Source organism: Ascaphus truei, chromosome 3, assembly GCF_040206685.1.
Source record: "Ascaphus truei isolate aAscTru1 chromosome 3, aAscTru1.hap1, whole genome shotgun sequence".
NCBI classification, from domain to species: Eukaryota; Metazoa; Chordata; class Amphibia; order Anura; family Ascaphidae; genus Ascaphus; species Ascaphus truei.
The window spans coordinates 247,796,924-247,818,146 of record NC_134485.1 but is presented as its reverse complement, the minus strand read 5'-3'; the positions used below and the strand labels follow the sequence as shown (position 1 = coordinate 247,818,146).

The window sequence follows — 21,223 nt, the reverse complement described above, 5'->3', positions numbered from 1 at the left end:
TCTCTTTCAGGGTCAAGGATTGTTACCCTCTCTGTGAAAAAAAAGACCAAAACATACAGTAGTTGGAAGGGAGATATTCTAGCACAGGGTTTTATACACACAGTTCTAGTAGTTTAAATGCAGATGTGAGAAGAAAAAATGGATGGAAATGATTACGATGCCTCCATATTTTATGCCTGGCCTTCTCTTTCTTTTCTTTCTAAACAAATGTACTTGTCAATCTTAGGTATTTTCCCACAATTCTCCTGATGCACTTTTTAAATGGATGTCTTTGCGTTGAACATTCGATTTTTACTGTAGAATAAGAGTCAAGGATTCCACGCTCGTGCTGTCTCAGGTATCGTGTAATTATACAGATCCCCTTGCTGCTGGAAGCATGGAGTCACTCCCCAAAGTCTCCTAAATCTCAGAAAAAAACGATAAAAATCTGCACGCAGCGCACTGGGGGTCGAAACAAATTGAATATTTAATACAGATCCCATGGACCTAACGGGTTAAAATAGCCAGCGTGTAACAAAATACTTTCTAATCTAAAGAAGTTACAAGTTGTGACAACCTAAGACTATAACAAACAGAATGAACATATATGTGACCACATGCAGTGACTACATAAGCCAATACAAAAACATAAACATATCAGTGCACTACAGTAATTCGAAAGGCAAATGAATGCCTGGAAAGATACAAGAAAGACCACAGAGGGGGAGGACAGATGCAAACTGTAAAGCTAAAGTAGCAGTAGGCCAAGGAGGGTGCTGGTGTAACAGTCCAAAATGCACCTTCACTGGGTAGTGGTCATGTTAGAAGCTGTCCACATGCATTAAATATCTCCTTCAGCCAATAGAAAATGGCAGTGGGAAAAAGACAAGCGCTGACACGGAGCTACTGATGTGTTCAAAGGTGTCAGTACTATGCATTAAGCGCAAGCACCGGGTAGCACTTATATATTTATTGTGTTGTTATTCAGCTTCCAGCAACATACAGTATATATGTATATACTTTTTGGTTTTAAAAGTCTTTGAATTATTTTGTGCTTGTGCTTTGTACATAGTACTGACACCTATGAACACATCAGTAGTTCCATGTCAGTGTTTGTCTTTTTAACACAGCCGATTTCTATTGGCTGAAGGGGATATTTAATTCATGTGGACAGCTTCTAACGTGAAGCACGCTGTTGCGAAATGCGTTGAGGTCACGTGGGGCTTTTCCAGCGCGCACACCCATTAGCTGAGGCAGAGACCGGCAAGCTGAAGAGGAGGTCACACACTACCAAGTGAAAGTGCAGTTCGGACTGTTACACCAGCACCCTCCTTGGCCTCCCGCTTCTTTAGCTTTACGGTTAGCATCTGTCCTCTCCCTCTGTGGTCTTCCTTATTTTTATCTTTCATGGCATTCATTTGTCTTTCGATATAGTGCACTTATATGTTTATGTTTTTGTATTGGCCTATGTAATCATTGCATGTGGTCAGCTTATGTCACATATATGTTTATTCTGTTTGTTATAGTGTTAGATTGTCACAACTTGTGACTTCTTTAGTTTAGAATGTATTTTGTTAATATGCTGGCAATTTTAACCTTTTAGGTCTATGGGACTTGTAATAAATATTTAATTTGTTTTGACCCCCGGTGCGCTGTATGCAGATTTTTACTGTAATAAATGTTATTCTTCCTTTTAGTAACACAACATCTAAATTTTGGGCTGTTCGTTTTACAAATCTGTAAAAATTGTTGCCAATCTACAGTATTATATTTATTGACAAACAGTCAAGGGGGGAATATGGCCATCAGTAACCTTGGAAAAGATTGATAAATTCCCTCCATAGATTTATTCCTACAGGTATGCTCTATAATCAAAGGTACAGTATATGTGCTTGTACAATATACTGTGACTAAAGAAAACTACTCCCACATGATAATAAATTATTCATAGACTCACAAAACTTCATTTATATATTTAGGGCTGTGTGCTTAGAGCATTCAGTGAGATGCACTGTATAAGAGTCTGTTTAAACAGTTTGATCCGTATTATTTCATAAATATTTTAACAGATAAGTATACAGTAGATGACTTTTAAATTGCTACTCTTGTCACTAAAAGACCATGTAAACAATAAATTACTTGAATTCTTGCTGGCTTCTGTCTTGAAGCAGTACATTTAAAATAAGAAAAGGAGAGACTATAATTCGTTTTTTTAACTTCTCTTAAAAGGTAAGGCATACGTTACTGTATTGTTTGCAAAATTGCATTTGAAAGTCTTTTTTCTGATCTCTATGAATGAAATTACCCTTTTTGTTTTAATTTTTTACATTTGATTACATAGCGTGTTTCCTATTTCTGTACAATAATGTTATCATGCATTATTACATAGAATATTAGAATATGTCAGATTTACACATTCATTAGATTGACACATGCAAAACGATGTTTATCTGCATTACTAGCCCTACACGAGTGAATGCTGCACTAGAGTAGAAGCGGTCCCGCATAGGATTATGGTTCCTTTTCTTTTCGTTTTGGTGCTTGTCTCGATATGTTTGCTAGATGTTGTCTATGGTTTTTGTAATGTAATGAGTAGAGCTGAACACAATGCTCAAAAACAAGACTTTGTACTGTAGGGCACTTCAATTTTTATCTTCTTGAAAACTAATGTCTGCCCCATTTTAAAATAATTATTTGTCCAGTACATGTAATTGTAGTTGCTAAATACATTAGTACTTTTTCTAAATTTAATGTACAATTACATATATTTTCAAAATTCCTCATTGTGATGTATTTCTGCGATTCCAATTTATCTTCAATTGTCTTTATCCTATAGCATAAAGGGTCATCATAAGAAACAACTGGTACTATACTTTCAATCCTATCTTCAAAACGTTATGTTCATTGACCAACAGTGTTGATCATGTGCAATTCCACTGGTAAGATTGAATGATCTGCAGTATGTTCCATTAAACCAAGTTTTAGCTAACAGTACCAGTTAGGACTATTACATATTAGAAAGTATATTTGTTAACAAGAAATAGAACAATAACACACTATAATATTCAATTTTTTATAGTTATATAACATCTTATTATGTCGCTTCTCCAGGAGCAGGTTTGAAGCAATTTCTGAATGCACCATAAATGACCAGTCTCAAAATGGTTTAAGACTTGTTCAAATCCCAGCATCAGCACCTTGAGACTTCGGGACAGTCACTGCATCATCTGTGCATTAGGCACCAAACCTTTAGACTGTAAGATCTATGGGACAGAACTATAAAAAAAAGTTTCTTTCTGGTATAATAATATCAGACAAATCTTGTCACTAATAGTAATTCATGACAAGGACATATACATCATAACAGATTTCTGGTCAGTCTCCATATAATTGATTTTTGAAAGGGTGTATCAAACCCATACGGTACATTAAGCAGCTTGCATAGTCAGCAAAAGCCATGACCGGGGGGGCATGGCACGCCGGGACATGATTGGCCGCTGATGCGGCCGTGGGCGGTACAGGGGAGTGGCCTAGTAAATTAAGCTGGCAGCTGGGAGGGAGGACGGGCACATGCTCTGGCTGCTGTTGTTTGTCATTATTGTATGTTCTGTGTGGGTAATGGGAAGGGGGGAAGCTCAAGGTTCCTTGGTCAAAAAAATTCCAGAAATTTTGTTTATCTTATTTGTAAAGCAAAACAAGCATATGAATATCCAATTGTACCCATCAAATTAAGCAACCCAGTAATCCTGGAAAACAGAAATTGCTATGCTGTACTCTCAAAGAAATAGTATATATATATATATATATATATATATATATATATATCAGAACCTTTCTTGAAAGCAATCTACAATTATGGCCTTAGAGATAATATACAGATGTAGCAGATGTTATTACCCCTGTTAAGGCGTTATACCATTTAAAAAAGGCTCTAGGTGTTACTATTTCGCATGTCAGCTGTCGCGGAGCAGCTATGTTCGTTATCGCAAATCTCCATTGTGCTGCAATGCCAGAAATGAACACGAGGTGGTAAAAAAGCTGCATACAGGTGCGACCACGAGTATTCTAAAACATGCCTTGGAAATTCTGGGGCAATATCCAGGTAATGCTGCCAACATTTCAGTGAAATTGCTGCAGACAGACTAATGGCCCATCGGATTAACACAGCGGGGGTCCCTGGCTGTCCCATTCAAACTGAATGGGACTGCCTGGGACCCCTGCTGTGTTAATCTGACGGGCCATTAGTTTTTCTGCAGAAATGTCACAGAAAAATTTGCAGCATTACTGGGGTATTGTTGGTGATTGACCCAGATTTTCCAAGACAAGTTTTAGAATACTCGTCGTCGCACCTGTACATTGTTGAATTGTAATGTGGGAAACCGAGTATGATCTGTGGAATGCATGTGCGTTCTACCGAGACACGTATATTCAATTCAATATTGTTAGAATTAGTAAAATGTACAGTTAACAATACATTCATGTGCATTCACTTGAATGGAAATTACTGCATTAATAATTGCAGCTTATCCTCTACTCCCACCATTTTCAATAATAGCCTCTGTCTCTGCTTGGGTCTATTTCTCACAAATACTATCATCTTCACCATGAATCTACAGTATTTATTAGATGACTAATAAATACAACATTTTCCTAAAGTTCCAGCTAATAGTACAGTATGTGTTGCAAATAAAATCCTATTGTGCTCTGCATCTATGACTGCATAACAAATACTAGAGGAGTAGAGATAGACAAACATTCCCCCAAAGATTGACTTCACTGGGGAATCAGTATATCTTTTCAAGTTCAAATGGTCATGGACATGTCTGAGTTCAGAAAAATCAGAGGCTCTTGAAAATAATACAGCTGAACCCATTATAACGCGGTGCTTGGGGTCCACCCGATGTGATTGCATTATAACTGGATCGTGGATTTTTTTTTGTCTGTTTCAGCTCTGGTTCCTGTCCCTGCCCCTGTTTGGATTCCCTTGGTTTGAACTTGAACTCTGCTTTGGACTTTGACTATGATGCCTTCTCCTGCCCTTGTACCCTGGCTTTCGGACATCACTACGCTGCTCTCTCCAATCCCTGGACTCTGGCTCTTGGACAATACCTTCTGACCTCTGGCACCCCGGACTCAGCAAGTATAACGTTAACCCTTACTCACCAGGCCTGGCAATACAACTACCACACTCCGGGCACACCCTCACTGCTGTGGGTGCATGTTATATCCTTACCCACCTCAGTACTGGGGACTGGCCAGGTCTGTGGGCATACAGGCATTACAGTGTGTGTAGAAGAGAGAGAGGAAGAGTGTGTTTGTAGAAGAGAGAGGGAGCATAAGGGGTAGATTGTGAGAGGGGGAGAGTGTGATAGGGGAAGTGTGAAGGGGAGAAGAAAGATGGGGAGAGACAAGAGAGACGGGGAGAGACATGAGAGCTAGGGGCAGAGACACGAGAGACATGGGATGGACACGAGAGACTGGGGGAGGGACAGGAGAGACAGGGTAACGAGAGACAGGAGAGCATGAGAAACAGGAAAGAATGAGAGATGGGGAAATGAGAAATGGGGGGGAATGAGACATGGGGTGAAAGGGTTGGGGTTCCCCAGAATTTCACAATCTAATTATTGGGTTCCTTAACCAAACAAAATCTGAAAAACACTGGTATGAGAGTTTACATTTCCGCCTGGCAAAAGTCTGAAAAACATTAACATCTTACCGATTTCTTCTTCTTGGTACATCTAGGCTTTTTGCAATTGGAATAGTAATTAAGTGCTGCATACTCCATCAATGCAGCAAATACAAATAAGAAACATACGGTCACAAATAGATCCATGGCTGTGACATATGAAACTCGTGGCAAGGATTTTCTTGCTATGGTACTTAGGGTTGTCATTGTCAGTACTGTAGTGATGCCTAAATATAAAAAAATATATAAAAGTTGGTTCAAAGGTAATGTTAATCATAAGAACAAACATTCAAAGTAACAAGAGATTTTATCTATAATACATTAAAACGTACAGTGCCAATAATATTCTTATGGAGTAATGAAAATCAAAACATAAAAGTCACAAGAGTAACTTAAAATATAGAATTTCACATAATTGGAAACCGCCAACGGGGTTATTAAAAAAAACTGTAGTAGTGCCACTAGTGGTACTCTCTCACGGAAACTCACAATTCACGATCTCATTTTAATGAATAACCCCTTAAATAGTTTTTAATGTAAAATAAATAAGACATTTTGAGTAATAAATGCTACTTTACCAAATTAACCAGATGACCAAAGAAGTGCATCACCTGAGATTCCAAAGGAACATACAAGTTTTACATGGGAAATGTGCTAATTTAAATAGTTTCAATACGTTTTACATATCTGAATTAGCATTTTCCCCAGATATCTCAGTTGTGTTCCTTTTTGTGCACAGATACAGTATCTCCATGTATTGTATAAAGGTGTATTTGGGGAGGTTTGCATTGTCATGGGAGAGCAGACTATTACACTGGAATCGCAATCACCAGACAGAACATAGGAGTTAAATAAAACAAGGTTTATTTTGTCCAAAGCCAACAGGGAGCAACACTACAAAAACACAGTTCCAACTCACCAGAAATGTTGTTTACGGGGCTCCTAGATAAATTTTATCTAAAACACTTCCATTTTGTTCTTGTTTTCTAATCTTCAAACACTTACTTAAGATTAGCCAAATTCTGTCTCATGCTTCCTCCCTATTATAATGCCACTTTTTTATGATTAAGTTTAAATTGTATTTAACATTTAATAAATTACATTCAATATAACTATGTGTGCATCATTTACTATGATAGGTGTTGATGATACTAGCAAAATACAGTATTAAGTGTATGGTTATAATTTATTAATAGGAAAGCAATAAATTAAACAGCATGTTACATGCAAATTGTATTTAAAATAATTAGCTTGGTGAAGTCATGCATTAATGCTGACCAGTTGATGTAAATGATAATTTCTAATACAAAAAAAAAATGTTATTTTCAATATTATGCCAATTTTCATATAATTGTGCAATACACAAATAAGCCATCCAACATTTTAAGAAAGAACAGATCATTAAAGGATTTGCATATGACACTGAGATTTTGAGAAAGAACATAATACAGATGTAGCAGACTTTACCGCTCCCGGTAATGCTACCTCAATATTTAAAGTAAAGATTAACGTGGCTGAATTGAAAACCATGGTAACGTGTGCATTATTTTCAGTGTTATTTCTTGCATCAACCTGCGTTAACGGGAGAATAATGCTTGCTACAGATGCAGTTTTTTCATGTCTCTGAATAGAGACATATATTCAATTTAGATCTTTGCTCTGAACATATACAGGTATTAATACCACTCAGGTTGGTTTCCTCAAGACATGTTTATACTGTATAACTACACATAAAATGAAATTAGGCAAATTCCTTACCTAATGCTGTCCGTGCTGGTGTGGCATCTTTTTTTATCCAAAATGATACCCAGGATAAAACAACTGTTAATATGCATGGGATGTATGTTTGAATAGTGAAGTATCCCATTCTTCTGCTTAAATCAAAGTATACAGTCATGACAATATAATCACCTGTTGAAACAAAGGAGAAAAACTATATTTTGTACACTGTTTTTACATAACTACTATAAAAGACAATTAGAAAGCACCTTCATAGAAGGGGTGATAATTCTTCCACCTTGTAGCACTCTTACACACTGTGTGAAATGAATTTCTAAATTAAGTATTCCTATTCCATGACATTTAGTTGAAGACATACTTGGGATGGTTGAGAACAGAGAAAGGTTTCTTGACATCTCTATGTCATCAATATATTGTAAGTTAAAGGAAGACTATTGTGTGAATGTCAGGTTTCTTGAAAACAGAAAACAACAAAGTAAAACACTTCAAATATAACAGAAAATTATCTTTTGTGACTCTCAACATGAAGCATACTGTACATAAGGAAAAAAAAAACTGAACAACTGGAATGATGCATCACTGGCTTAATGATCATGATGATAGAATTCTAAGCAAGCTGTATACCATTATAGCCCTTGTCCCCTTACCAGCGTGGGTCCCCGGCTATGGCGCGCTTCCCTGCAAACCCCCTTTCCCCTGGTTAGGTGCCGCGCGGTCAGCGAAGACGGTGCCGCGAGATAGCCGGCAGCAGAAGACGCAGGGAGACTTTGGCGGATCTCCACTGGTTGGCACTGCCATCCAGGCGGGCGCAACCATGTTGAAATGAACTGCTCGTGCGCGAACGTACGCGCATGCGCGGACGACTGCGGCAGCCATCTTGTGTGTGGCAAAATGGCCGCGCATGTGCAGCAGAGTGCCGGGAGTTGCGGCGGCCATCTTAGAGGTGGCAGACAGAGCGCAGGGGAATGTAGAAAGGCAGGGAGACCCCCTAGATGTTGCACATGTGCAGGAAAGTGGCGCGGCAGCCACTAGGATAGCGCAGGTGCAGATAGGAAAAGGAAGGCGCTATTAGAGAGGCGCCCATGTGGTCTCCATAGGCAAAAATCTCCTTTGGGAACTACAGTTCCCAGGAGGCATAGCTGCAGGCAGTCAGATGCTTTAGCTTAGCCAATAGGGCTGAGGAATCCTCCTGTTTAGGGGAGTATCTAGTTAGGGATATTAGCAGGCTTGCAGGAAGGAAGTCATGGAAGTCAGGGATGGGAGGAAGACAGGGGAGGAGGTAGGTGTGCAGGGGTCAGTGCCGGTTGCATGCGGTGATCGCAGCCTGCGTCTGGACTCAGACAGGCTATACAGTAAGAGATATTCTGTGGGTGAGACGCTCCACGAGGGAGACACCTAAAAAAGAGGCGGGACACCGTGGAGGCGGATTCCTGTTCCTTCATCAGACCCTTTTAGAAGATCTTTACACCCGGGTGCGGACGTATGCCCGGGCAGGTATCTATAAGTGCAACAACCATAAACATGTGAGCAGTGCTGCCACACATTTGGGGTGGGAACGAGCCAGGACGCTGGGATGCTGGTGCCGAGCACTCAATTATTGTGGGCACTGTGTGGTTAGGTTACTTTGGGGGCGGAAAGGCCAAGGGCCTGTACAAGGGGATATCGGTGCCCCTTGCACCCAACATATGTTATGTTATGTATAGAGCTGTTAGTACTCTGTATTATGTTATTGTGATGTATTGGGCGACCTGCCCATTCTACGGATGAGTGTTATAGACACTAACTATTACCCTTAGTAAATATAGTTGCATATACTTGGTGTGAGTGTTTACATATGGTGTATTCCCGGGAGGGACTTTCCTACAAACTGTGTGGATCCCTTCTAGATGGAGGCGCTATTGCATCATCTACACACCCAGGCTCCCAGTGGCAGAGGTTCAGGCCTCCAGGTTGCCAACAGGTAAAAAAGCAGTATCAGTAGTTATGGAGTATACTCCAACCTCACTTAGGGGGGGTACAAGGGCTACATTTGGAGGTGCTGCTGAGATCAAGACCTGGAGTGCCCTATATATATTTTTTTCCCAAATTTCCAAAAATGTTTGTAAAGTCCGGACACGAGGTCCTCGCCTTGGCCTTGAGGCAATATCTTAACCCCCGCAGTGTGGTGGCCTAGGAGGCCTTCCCGCAACTATACCCGTCATAAAGGTCTGGGATCATATGCGTAAAATTCCTGGGTGGCCGTACGCCTGTATCATAGATGAAGAACAAGATCCCACGTCCACGGGGATAATGATACTTTTCGTGGCAACCCACACTGGAGATATATGCCTATCAGAGGCACTGTCCACACTGTTTATGCCAGGGGGCCCGCCTGAGGTTTACCCCTTAGTCTACACTGACCCAGCGCCATGGCAACTTTCCCCAAGTCGGAAAAGTGCACATGCTGCTGCGCACAAGGCAACGCCAAATTGCCTTGCAGAAAGCTGCCGGGATTGGCACGAAACCCCGAGCCCCACACCCTGCAAGTGGGTGATTCAGTGCCGAAGCCCTTCATTTCTACTCCCCCTCAGATTTAACCAGGGGGAGGGATAACCATGAGGCTGACTTTGCCAATTCTGTCCACACAGAGGAGGGTTCCAACTGCTCTGACTTTCACCCTCGACTGTATAGAGTCATACGGGCCCCAAAGTTAGGCTCGCCCATGGTGGTATGTCCATGTGTATTAGAAGATTGGAATTTGTCTTGTGGCTGAATAGCCGACTTATCTACATTACCAATAGCACTCACGACAACAGGAGTAGATGGGAAGAATGCCTGCACTTCTGCCTGGTCGGTTGTGATTGCCCAGTCGGTGAATTGACCCGGGGGCCCAAGTGTACCGACTGCGAGGCGCAGTTCCTTAAACCCAGACTGCCGCAGTCTACAGAACCGACAGAAGAGGAGGAGGAGCCTGAACTCTCTACTAAAGTGAGTTACGCTGTTTATCAGTCTGTCCTTATCCCAGAGGCTTCAGGGGGCCCGTGTGTCCAAACCGATGTTCCAGACACTGCTCCAGATACTGTTGCAGACACTGTTACAGACACTGTTACAGACACTGTTACGGATACTGTTCCAGACCCTCTCCAAAGGGACGTCCAAGTTCTAGGACCGGAACCTCTACCCAGGCGGTCGACGCCGCTGCTAGTCAGCCTACCTCAGCTAGGGAGGTTGCAGAGGTCCCGTGCGCCCAAATGGACATTCTAGACTCGGCTAGAGAGCTGGAATCACCGATGTTGGAGCCACCGAAGAGTCACAGATGTCGGAACCCCAGATGTCGGTTCTGGACCCGGTTCCCGAGCAGGAACCTCAGATGCCAGAACCGCCGGGTGGGGTGACTGCCCAGGAAAAGTGGGGTGCACTTCCGCTAGTGTCACTGGAGAAAGACTGCTTACTGCTGATAGCCAACGGCGAAAACAAGGTACAGTACCCAGATGCTGTCCCCCTGTGGAAGTGTCTCTTCTCTCTCCTATCACTGACACTGATCAACCATCAGTGGTGTTGCGCCAACCAGCGGACCACTGCTGCAAAGACCAAGATCCAACTATCTCGGCGGATACAGACCCTGCTGTGGGTCCGTGTCCCCTAGATGAGGTGTATCCAGACGTGGCCGCGTGCCCTGCGGTGGGGCCGTGTGCCACCATAAGTATTACTGCGACTGAACTAAGTGTGATCCCGTGCGCTCCAACTCAATTGGCCCCAGAAGTGTCAATAGCAGGTCCCCAGGAGATTGAGGGGTGTGATATCCCCACTAGCCAGGCAGCGGTGTTTCCCACAGATGATCACTACCAGGCGGTAGAGGATCAACAGTATGTACCGGCCATCTACCAAGTGGAGGGACAATTCAACTCTACCCTGATCTCCAGTGCAGCCGAGGTGGTAACAGTCAGCATTCCTGATGACCTGCTGGCTACCGTGAATCAATGCAGTGGTAAGGTATCAACCCATTACCCCCTACAGGATGTGACAGGGACTTTGAGTACAGAGACATTGCTAATCACTCGCTTTACAGTGGAAGCCTCTCAAATGCTTATGGACAAAGACTGCGTTGTGAATGCCCCAGTGAAATTGGCCTCCCCTAAGCACAAAATGGTGTGCTCTATCTGCCATGTGGTGGCCCAAGGTAAGAGGCAGAACCTCCCGGTCTCCCATTACAAGGATACGGGTGACCAGGCAAGGGTCAATACCAAGGACCCCTTGCTATTTTCCCCACCCGGGGGAGGAAGTGACTCTAAACCAGAGACTACCATTCCAGTACTAGTGACTGACCAGGCAGTGATTCATAGCAATCAGAGGGAGGTACCCTCACCCAATCTGTTAGGGGCACTCCACTATGGGACTCAGCTGGCCTCGGGTATCACTGTGGGCTATCTTTTATGCACCATGATTGTCATTTTGATGTATGCCGCTGGTGATAAATTCTGCACATTAAGATGTATATATATTGCAATGTACTTTGTTTGTGCAGTCTTGTACTGTGCGATGCTCTTCCCCAAGCGGGGACGTTGGGTTTTTAATCGTACAATTTCCAGTTTCTCCATTAACAATTGTTCTTCAGGTTTACTTGCAGAGTTATTTTTTTTTATCAGAGAACAGTGTTTAAAAGGGTAGATTTGTTTGATTCTATGTATTTTATCCCCCCACAAAATAATATTTGACAGTTCAGTGCTAGAAGCAGGTTACAGAACTAATCATATCACACAATTATGTTTGAGGTGAGTCATTTTATTTCATTTGCAGGTGACTCTACAGATGTAAAAGGGACCATGTCAAAATAATAACAAGGAACTAGCTGAGAAGAAGAGGATGATGGCAGGACTTGCCAATTTTAGTAATGTCTTATATCACACCTCTTCAGCTGCAGCTTTACCCTTTTTCTCGATTCTGTTTTGATTTTTCTTTTCATCTCTTCCACATTTGTAATTCTTAGCACTCAAAGATTGTGGTTACCTAACTTGTGACTTGCAATACTACATTATATCATTTCTTAAAAATCCACTGACGTTGGGTTACTTTCCCAGATACAGCTTCTCGTTGGATTATAATAATTCTTTCCTGCACTTGTTGGTCCTCTTTGACCCAATGATGAAGCATCAACAAACAATAGAACAAGTTTCTTATATTAAAGAGTACATCAGAATACATGAAATTGAAGGAAAAAGCAATATGTTAAGTGGAAATGAACAAATTAGATATTTAATTGATGCAAGAAAAAGGGGAATAATATTGTATATATTTTTAAAAATCAAACATTGGTTGTGGCAATTTAGATGTTACCGTTAGTCATGTGCATATAGAATATTTCTTCAAAACTAATCTTACACAGCCATTAACGTTTGCCATTAACAAGAATGGTCATTGTGCGTACCTGGGGTCCAGGGGTCAGAGAAGGCAGAGGTCTGGGTACAAGCTGAGGCCAAAAGGTACAAGAAAGCAAGACAGAATGCACAGAGCAACAGCAGGGCAGCAGGATGCTTGAGGCAAGCACTACGTACATAAACAAAGTTTATTTCTCAGCCAGTTTGCATCAGGGCTGGCTGAGCATATAAGGAACAGGTAGCCAATGGGAGAGTAGCAGGGTGAAAGAGGATCGTGTGACGTCCAGACCTGAACAAACAATGGAACTCACCAGCCAAAAATTGAATAAAAAAACTTTATTAGGCTACATAAAAAATGTGAACATCCACAACCAGGAGAGGCTCAGGAGGAGACGTCAAAGCGGGGAACTGGGAATCCTGGATGAATGGTTTGATTAAAGAGGTGTGGAAGACTGAAGGAATCCTCATAGATGAAGGAATCCTCATAGATGCTGGCAACCATAGCCGGTAGGCCACCGGATTGACTTTTTCGATGGGCCAATATTCTTAGGTGTCAATTTTGCTGTGGGAACCTTCAGTCGAATATTTTTAGTGGACAGCCAAACTTTTTGTCCTTGGCTGTATGTTGGAGTTTCACGACAATGCCGGCCGGCCTGTTTCTTCTGTAAAGAGTCTGCCGTTCTGAGATTTTGCTGAATCCTTCCCCAAGACGCTTGCAGATGCAGAATCCTTTTATCCGCTGCTGGTACCCTGGAACTAGGTCCTGCAGTAGGAAGAGCCAAGGGAAGGAAGCCGTAGTTGGTGAAAAATGGTGAGTCCTGTGTCGTCTCATTACGAAGGTTGTTGTGGTAGAATTTGGCCCAAGGCAAGTGATCTGTCCAGTTGTCCTGGGTATCCGAAATGAAGCAATGGATTAACTTTTCAAGTGATTGATTTGTCTGCTCTGTCTGACCATTAGTCTGAGGATGATAGCCATAAGAGAAGTGAAGTGAGATCCCTAGTTGTTTGCAAAAGACCCGTCAAAACTTTGAGATAAATTGAGAGCCAGGATCAGACACAATAACTTAGGGGACCCCATGAAGACGGAACACCTCCTTGACGAAAATCTCAGATAATTTGAGGGCGTTAGGTAGACCCTTGAGGGGAATGAAATGGGCCTGCTTGGAAAATCGGTCAACCACCACCAGAATGGTATTCCTGCCTTTGGATACAGGAAGTTCAACGATGAAATCCATGGAAAGATGAGTCCATGGGCGATCCAGAATCGGGAGGGGTTGCAGTAACCCTGATGGTCTGTTATGGGGAGTCTTGTTTTGGGCACATGTCGAACATGCGGTGACAAATTTCTTTATGTCCTTACGCATTTCTAGGCCACCAAAAGGTCCATTCCAGAAGATCAACAGTTCTTCTTGTACCTGGATACCGGAGCTCTTAGACGAATTGCCCCATTCCAATACCTTTAACGATATGCTGGTGCAGTGAAGAGACGTCCCTCTGGAACTCAGAGACCCTCCGGAATATCAGACTGACCTCGCGCAATGTCCTCCTTAGAGTCAAATGTGTTAGCAGAGATTATACATGATGGGGGAAGTATGGTTTCCTCTCGGTCCCCAGCCTTGTCTTCCAAAAGAAATTGATGGGAGAGGGCATCTGCCTTCACGTTTTTAGAACCCGGTAGATATGAAAATATGAAATTAAAGTGAGAAAAGAAAAGTGGCCATCGAGCTTGTCGACCCCAATCAATGAGCGCCTTCAATGTATAGGAGGTTTTTATGATCCGTCAGTATAGTGATAGGATTTTCAATACCCTCGAGCAAATGCCCCCATTCTTCCAAGGCCATCTTGATGGCAGGGGAGGCGCTGAGACAGGTTTAGGAAAGAGTAGAGTGAGTCTGGCAGCAGCGTTTAGGATAGATTCAAGGGAAGACAGGTGAGAGGCAGGAAGGCCGGACAGCAGGTGGTTACAGTAATCGAGATGGGAGAGAATGAGGGCCTGAGTGCGAGTTTTAGCAATCGAGCAACAGAGAAAAGGGCGTATCTTTGTTATATTGCGGAGGAAAAAGCGACAGGTTTGAGATACGTTTTGAATGTGAGAGGAGAATGTGAGAGGAGTCAAGTGTGAATACCAGGCTGCGTGCTTGGGCTACTGGGTGAATGCGTAATGTTACCTAACAGTAATGTGGCAGGAGGTAGTAGGGCCAGGTTTTGTAGGAAGTATGAGGAGCTCTGTTTTTTCCATGTTAAATTTATGTCGGAGGGGGGCAATCCAGGATGATATTGCAGAGAGACATTCAGAAACGTTGGTCTGTACAGCAGGTGTAAGGTCAGGGGTTGAAAAGTAAATATGTGTGTCGTCAGCATAGAGGTGATATTTAAACCAAGAGATGTGATTAGTTCACCAAGAGAAAGTGTGTACAGAGAAAAAGAAGATGTCCAAGGACAGAGCCCTGGGGTACCCCACAGAGATATCAATAGAGGAGGGAGAGGTTTTAGCAGAAGAGACACTGAAAGTACAATTTCACAGTGTATTTTTGTCATATTGGATGTGCATTGGGCTTTTTTGTCTTTTGTTGTATACGTTTGACCACACTCAGTAGCACTCATTTTGAACAATTATATACATATATATATATATATATTATGTGGTGGGGTTTGGGGTTTCTTGAGCTTGCTGGGATTTTGTGTATTTATTAACTTTAATTTTAAGCCGGTCTCAGCTGTTTGGACGTTAGTGGCCCCTCCTCCCCAGGGTTTAAGCTCGTCCCTCCTCACTTTTCTAAGGTAGCAGGTTTTTTTCATGTTACTGGGTTTGGACAGATCCAATGTGGTCATTCTCCCTAAATAGAGGTAAATCAGGTAGTGTTTGGACCTGCTAATGGTCATGCCTTGATGTGGCTAGCAGGATTATAATGCTTTGGCCAAAGGGTTTAACTAAATGACCCCTTTACAAGAGAATATATAGGTATTTCCCTGTCTATTTTTGTCATATTGTATGTAGCATTGGGCTTTTTTGACTTTTGTTGTATACATTTGGCCACGCTCAGTAGCACTCCTTTTGGACACACACAAACACACACTCACACACATACACACATACACACACACACACACATACACACATACACACACACACATACAGTGGCGGCCGAGCTGAGTCTTCAGCGGCCGCCACCGCAATGTGCGGGCAGGCTCCGGGCAGACGCGGATGGTGACACGCGGCTGGTGACACGTGCCACGCGTCACTGTGGCGCCGATCACACGTTCCGCCGGCATCCCCGGGTAAGGGGACATGGGACAGGGGAATGGAGGGGAGATGCGGGAAGAGGGGGAGCAGAGGCAGCCAGGGGGTCAAGAGGGGAGAGGAAGACGCCCGAAGCTGCCGAAGCAGAGGCAGAGCAGCCAAGCAGCCAGGGGGTCGCGAGGGGAGGGGAAGATGCGGCTGAGCGCGGCCAAGTTATATATATATATACACACAGTATATCTATTATATATATAATATAAAAATATGGTGGGTTTTGGGGATTCTTGAGCTTGCTGTAATTTTGTGTTTATTAACCATATAAATGCAGCAATATTAAAACCTCAGTCTAGGCCACGAAAAAGTATGATCAATGTTAGTGGACTATAAATTGCCTCAAAGTTAAACATATTTATACTGTATATTACTATTTATACTATTAACATACTGAGTATGCAGGAAGTGGGTCTTTCTGTCTGTAAGAGCAATTCTGTATATATTTTATTTTAATTGTATTTTTAATATTGATTTTTTTAAATATAATCTTTATGATATACTACATTATAATGATTGTTCAAAGCACCCCTACTGAAAGTTTTTTTTTTTTACCTAATTCTTTATAAGGAAGCCAGTTATATTAGCAATTATTTATTTATTAGCCTAATAAAACAGATTTTTTTTTAAAGTTTACAGTTTAAAGCCATGTGCCATGTGCTTTGAAATGTCTACATTCTTTTTTCCTACAGTGTTTGTCTAGCGCTTCCATTCTCTCTGCATATTTGTTTCTCATCATCTTTTGCAAATGTCTCTGAGTTGAAATTAGTCTTTATAATTGCAGATAAGCACAGCAGAAGAATATCGGATGAAACGTATGTGCACCACAGTGGGACACATTCAAGGGAGAAAAAAGGAGAGAATAAACTGTATTTAAAATGTCAATGTTTAACAAAAAGTAAATTAAAAAAAAATACATTTACACTCTCATAGATATATAGTATATCAACATAACAAGTGAATTACACAGCAAAATAGTTTGCCACAGCGAACTGCCATTTGTCACTGAGGCTGTTTGTATTTACTCCTCTAGCGATTAACAGGCTTGCTCCTTTTCAGCAGATTTCTCAGAGGTACCCCGCTCTCTCATGGATCCATGTATCAGCTCTTATTCACAATAAAGAATATTGTACCTTTTTCTTCAGTAATTAAGAAGATGGAAACTCGGACACAGCCTACTTGTAATCTTCTGGCACGGTACTGTTTCACCAGTTTGTCCTGGTGCCTCTCACACACTGGTGGTGTGTTTTCCACTTTGCATTCCTGGAATCTGCGCCGAAAGCCTCTCTTTTATGTGAAAGCAGGATTAGTGACTGAAAATGAGACTTGCAGCACAGACCCCTGGAACACAGAGTGGAAAACACATGAGCAGTATGTGAGAGGTGCCAGGACAAACTAGAGAAATAGGAGCATTCCACAAGATTACAACTAGGCTGTGTCCAAGTTTCCATTTTGACTGGACTACTGAAGAAAACCTACCATATCTTTTATTGTGAACAGACACATGGATACGTGAGAGAGAGGGGTATCTGAGAAATCTGATGAACAGGAACAAGCCTGGTAACAGCTAGAAAAGTGAAAAAGCCTCAGGTCACTGTAGATTAGTTTGCTGGGTTATAAACTCCTTATGTTGATATACAACATATCTATGAGAATATAAATGCATTTTTATTTATTGTTTATTGACATTTTAAAAAGTTTTTTCCCAAAAAAGTTTCTCCTCCCCCCCCTCTTTTTCCCCCCTTGAATACAGTATGTACATTGTAAGCTTATTCGTCCTTGATTTTTGCTTTATTGGAAGCTACAGTATCTGTGGAAATCAGCACCTAAAAACATATTTTTCTATCTTTGACAATATTTTTTTTAAATAATATAATTCAGTTTTTATATTTGAAAACTTTGATATATGTTCTTTTATGCATTTTTATCACGTGTGACATAAATATGGATTTGTTTTCCCAAATATATTTCTTATTATTTTTCACAATATTTTTTAGCGCATTTACCCCTAGATTACACTAAACATAAAATGTTTCACTTAAGACTAATATTGTCTATAGAGTATAAATAGAATCGCTCTAGAGGAAGTTTTTGTTTTTCTATATTTGTGTATATTATGCCCAACAGAAAACAGAATAAGATGTTGTGGTTATTGACCATGGCCCAGATTCACGAAGCTCACGTGACATAACGTGATGTTTACCTCACGTTTTGCCACATACTTTATCTACAAAAGCCCAAAACATAATGTTAACTTGTTTTTTCTCTTGTGAAGAGTACTGCATTAACTATAATGGCTGTTAGTGATAATGATATGCAAATTAGATGTTCCGATACAGTAATGTTAACGCATAGACTTAATGTTCGGTTCTATTTTTCTATACTGTATACCATTTGAGTCCATAAGCACATGTAGACAATGTTATTGCACCCGCTGGGGTACTGCTGTGGGAAAAAATTGCGCAGAAGCCCTGCCCCCCTTCTCATGGGTAGCTAATTCAAAACAATGGGTGAATAAAGAAAAATTGGAGGCGCTAATGTTTATCTACAATATGGTGGTCAGGACGCACAACATTATAATTTGGTTGATTTCTGCTGCTTGGTTGAATGGTAGGGGATTCTCAATTTCCTAGAACAAGTGCAGAATGGATAGGAATAGAACACCCTAGCGCATGAAACTTTACCTACTAGTTTAACCCTCAATGTTCCTTAGAAACAATTGGTACAGAGATTTCCAAGGACAATACAATATGCAGATTCAAATATAAAATGTAATACAATTCAATAATTATACAAAAATTTATGACAAGCACCAAACGATTGGTTTTGTAAACATAAACCTTGTTCAAGCTTGAACACAATCATCAACAAACAGCAACAAACAGTAAATAAAATATCCTTATATTAAAGAATATCCTTATATTCTTAATAATAGAAGAACTATTAGATGCAATTGAATGGCATGTGGAAGATTGATTACCAAAAGGATCCTCAAAAGGTTAGGTTGCCTATCACCCTACGCGTTTCACTAAACACTTGGTTTTGTCAGGGGTTCAATCTACTGCAGTATGCGACACCTTTTTACTGATGCAGCGGCCGTTATTCGAACACATCACGCGTCATGTACATCGGAATTCCGATTTTAAACCGCGGGATGAATTCCAGCCTTCCCGCACTAAGATGCGAGCGCAGCGAGAGCAGAAAAACGAATTTTAGTGTTCTGGCTATTAAAAACATGAAATTTACACAGTAGCTCCGTAGCACAGTACTGTACACATTACAATTCATCCATTTTATTGCAAACGAAGAAACCGAATCCATGAAATTAAACAAAACATCCGCGATAAGCGCGGGTGTCTGGGGCGATTTGCCACGTTCATGCTGCGTGGGGAACAGCAGAGAACTCAAAATCGGCACCGAGATGTGTTCGAAAAACGGCCGCTGCATCAGTATATTGATCACAATTAGAGTATAGAAAGTTTTCTATACTGTACATAGTTTATTCTGTATTTGGCGTTTTCAATTATATGCATTTGGATGTTGGTTCATTAAAGCACTGGAATTTTCCTTCACTGGTTTCCAGCTGTGGAGTTAGAATCTCTTCAAAAACAATTAATTGTGATTGTATATATATATATATATATATATACACATATATATATATATATATATATATATACATATATATACACATATATATATATATATATATATATATACATATATATACATATATATATATACATATATATATATATATATATATATATATATATATATACATATATATATACATATATATATATATATATATATATATATATATATATACATATATATATATATATACATATATATATACATATATATATATAAAAATCAAAAATGAATAGACAATACCGTTCTGTGGCTAACGAAATTATTTTATTTTTGCGAGCTTTCGAGATACACTGATCTCTTCTTCCGGCCGTGTTACAATGAATAAAGCAAGAAAGGTTTAACTTTAAAACAGTGCATCTTGGAATGTTATCTGTAACTGAAATCTATCCCTCCCCCGTGTGCTGTATGTGATTTATGATTTGAGGTGTTAAATGGTCCCTGAATATTATTGATGTAAGAGTGTGTGTATGTATGTAAATGTAAATGGTGTGGGTAGATGTGGAAATGTAAAAGGGTGTTGAATTACTAAAATTGTGTGTAGATACTATGTGGTCCCTATTGGTATATTGGAATGGAATTACATAGAGTCTTTGTATGTGTAAGAGACAGCTGTGTGCATACATATAGCACAGTATGTATAAACATGGCCTTTAGCACTTACTGTATGGGAAGAGAGTTCTCTTGTGTCAGTAGTGAATCATGAAACTGCGGGTCTCGGTTTAAGCCATCGCTAAGTGTCCTGAATGATATGAATGATATGAATATGATTGCACACACAGCTGTCTCCCACACATACAAACACTCCATGCAGTTCCATCCCCACATACCAATAGGGACCACACAGTATCTGCACACACCTTCAGCAATGCAAACACCCTCCCACATCTCCACACCCAACCACACCACCGGTATACACACCCACTTAACACACCCCCTGCAAAGCGCTGCATACACTGTGGGTGCTCCATACATTTACACCTACATACAGTACATACACACACACGCACACACTCTCACATCACCAACACCCAGGGACCATCCAACACCTCACGCCACAAATCGCATACTGCACAGGGGGAGGGATATGTTTCTGTCACAGATACATTCCAAGATGCACTGTTTTCATGTTAAACCCTGCCTGCCTCATTTTCACTTGAAAACAGTGCATCTTGGAATGTATCTGTAACGGTATCGTCTATTCATTTTTGTTTATTGAAGCTCGGCTAACACGTTACTGATACATATATATATATATATATATATATATATATATATATATATATATATATATAATTATATATATAATTGTGGCAGGACGGCCTGTAGCCGAGGTCAGGGAACAGTCCACACGTATAGTTTCAGGATAATGAAAACGTTCAGTGGCTTTATTTCTCCACAGCATACATAACATGCGGGTACACTGTCCCTTTAAACAAAACAAATCCTGCTCCACATTGGGAGGACTGACTAACACACCAGACCTATCTAGCAGGCTGGCTGGCTAAACCATAA

General features: G+C 40.9%; 1 protein-coding gene across 1 annotated transcript in view; it reads right to left on the bottom strand.

The window, feature by feature from the left end:
• The window catches only part of GABRG3 (gamma-aminobutyric acid type A receptor subunit gamma3), a 727,352-nt gene that overhangs the window by 987 nt on the left and 705,142 nt on the right, over positions 1 to 21,223 (bottom strand). The window contains exons 7-8 of the mRNA XM_075590563.1: positions 7,424 to 7,576; positions 5,696 to 5,892 (exon numbers count right to left, since the gene is read on the bottom strand). Of these exons, the coding sequence (XP_075446678.1) occupies positions 5,696 to 5,892; positions 7,424 to 7,576 (350 nt within the window). The remainder of the gene's footprint in view (positions 1 to 5,695; positions 5,893 to 7,423; positions 7,577 to 21,223) is intronic.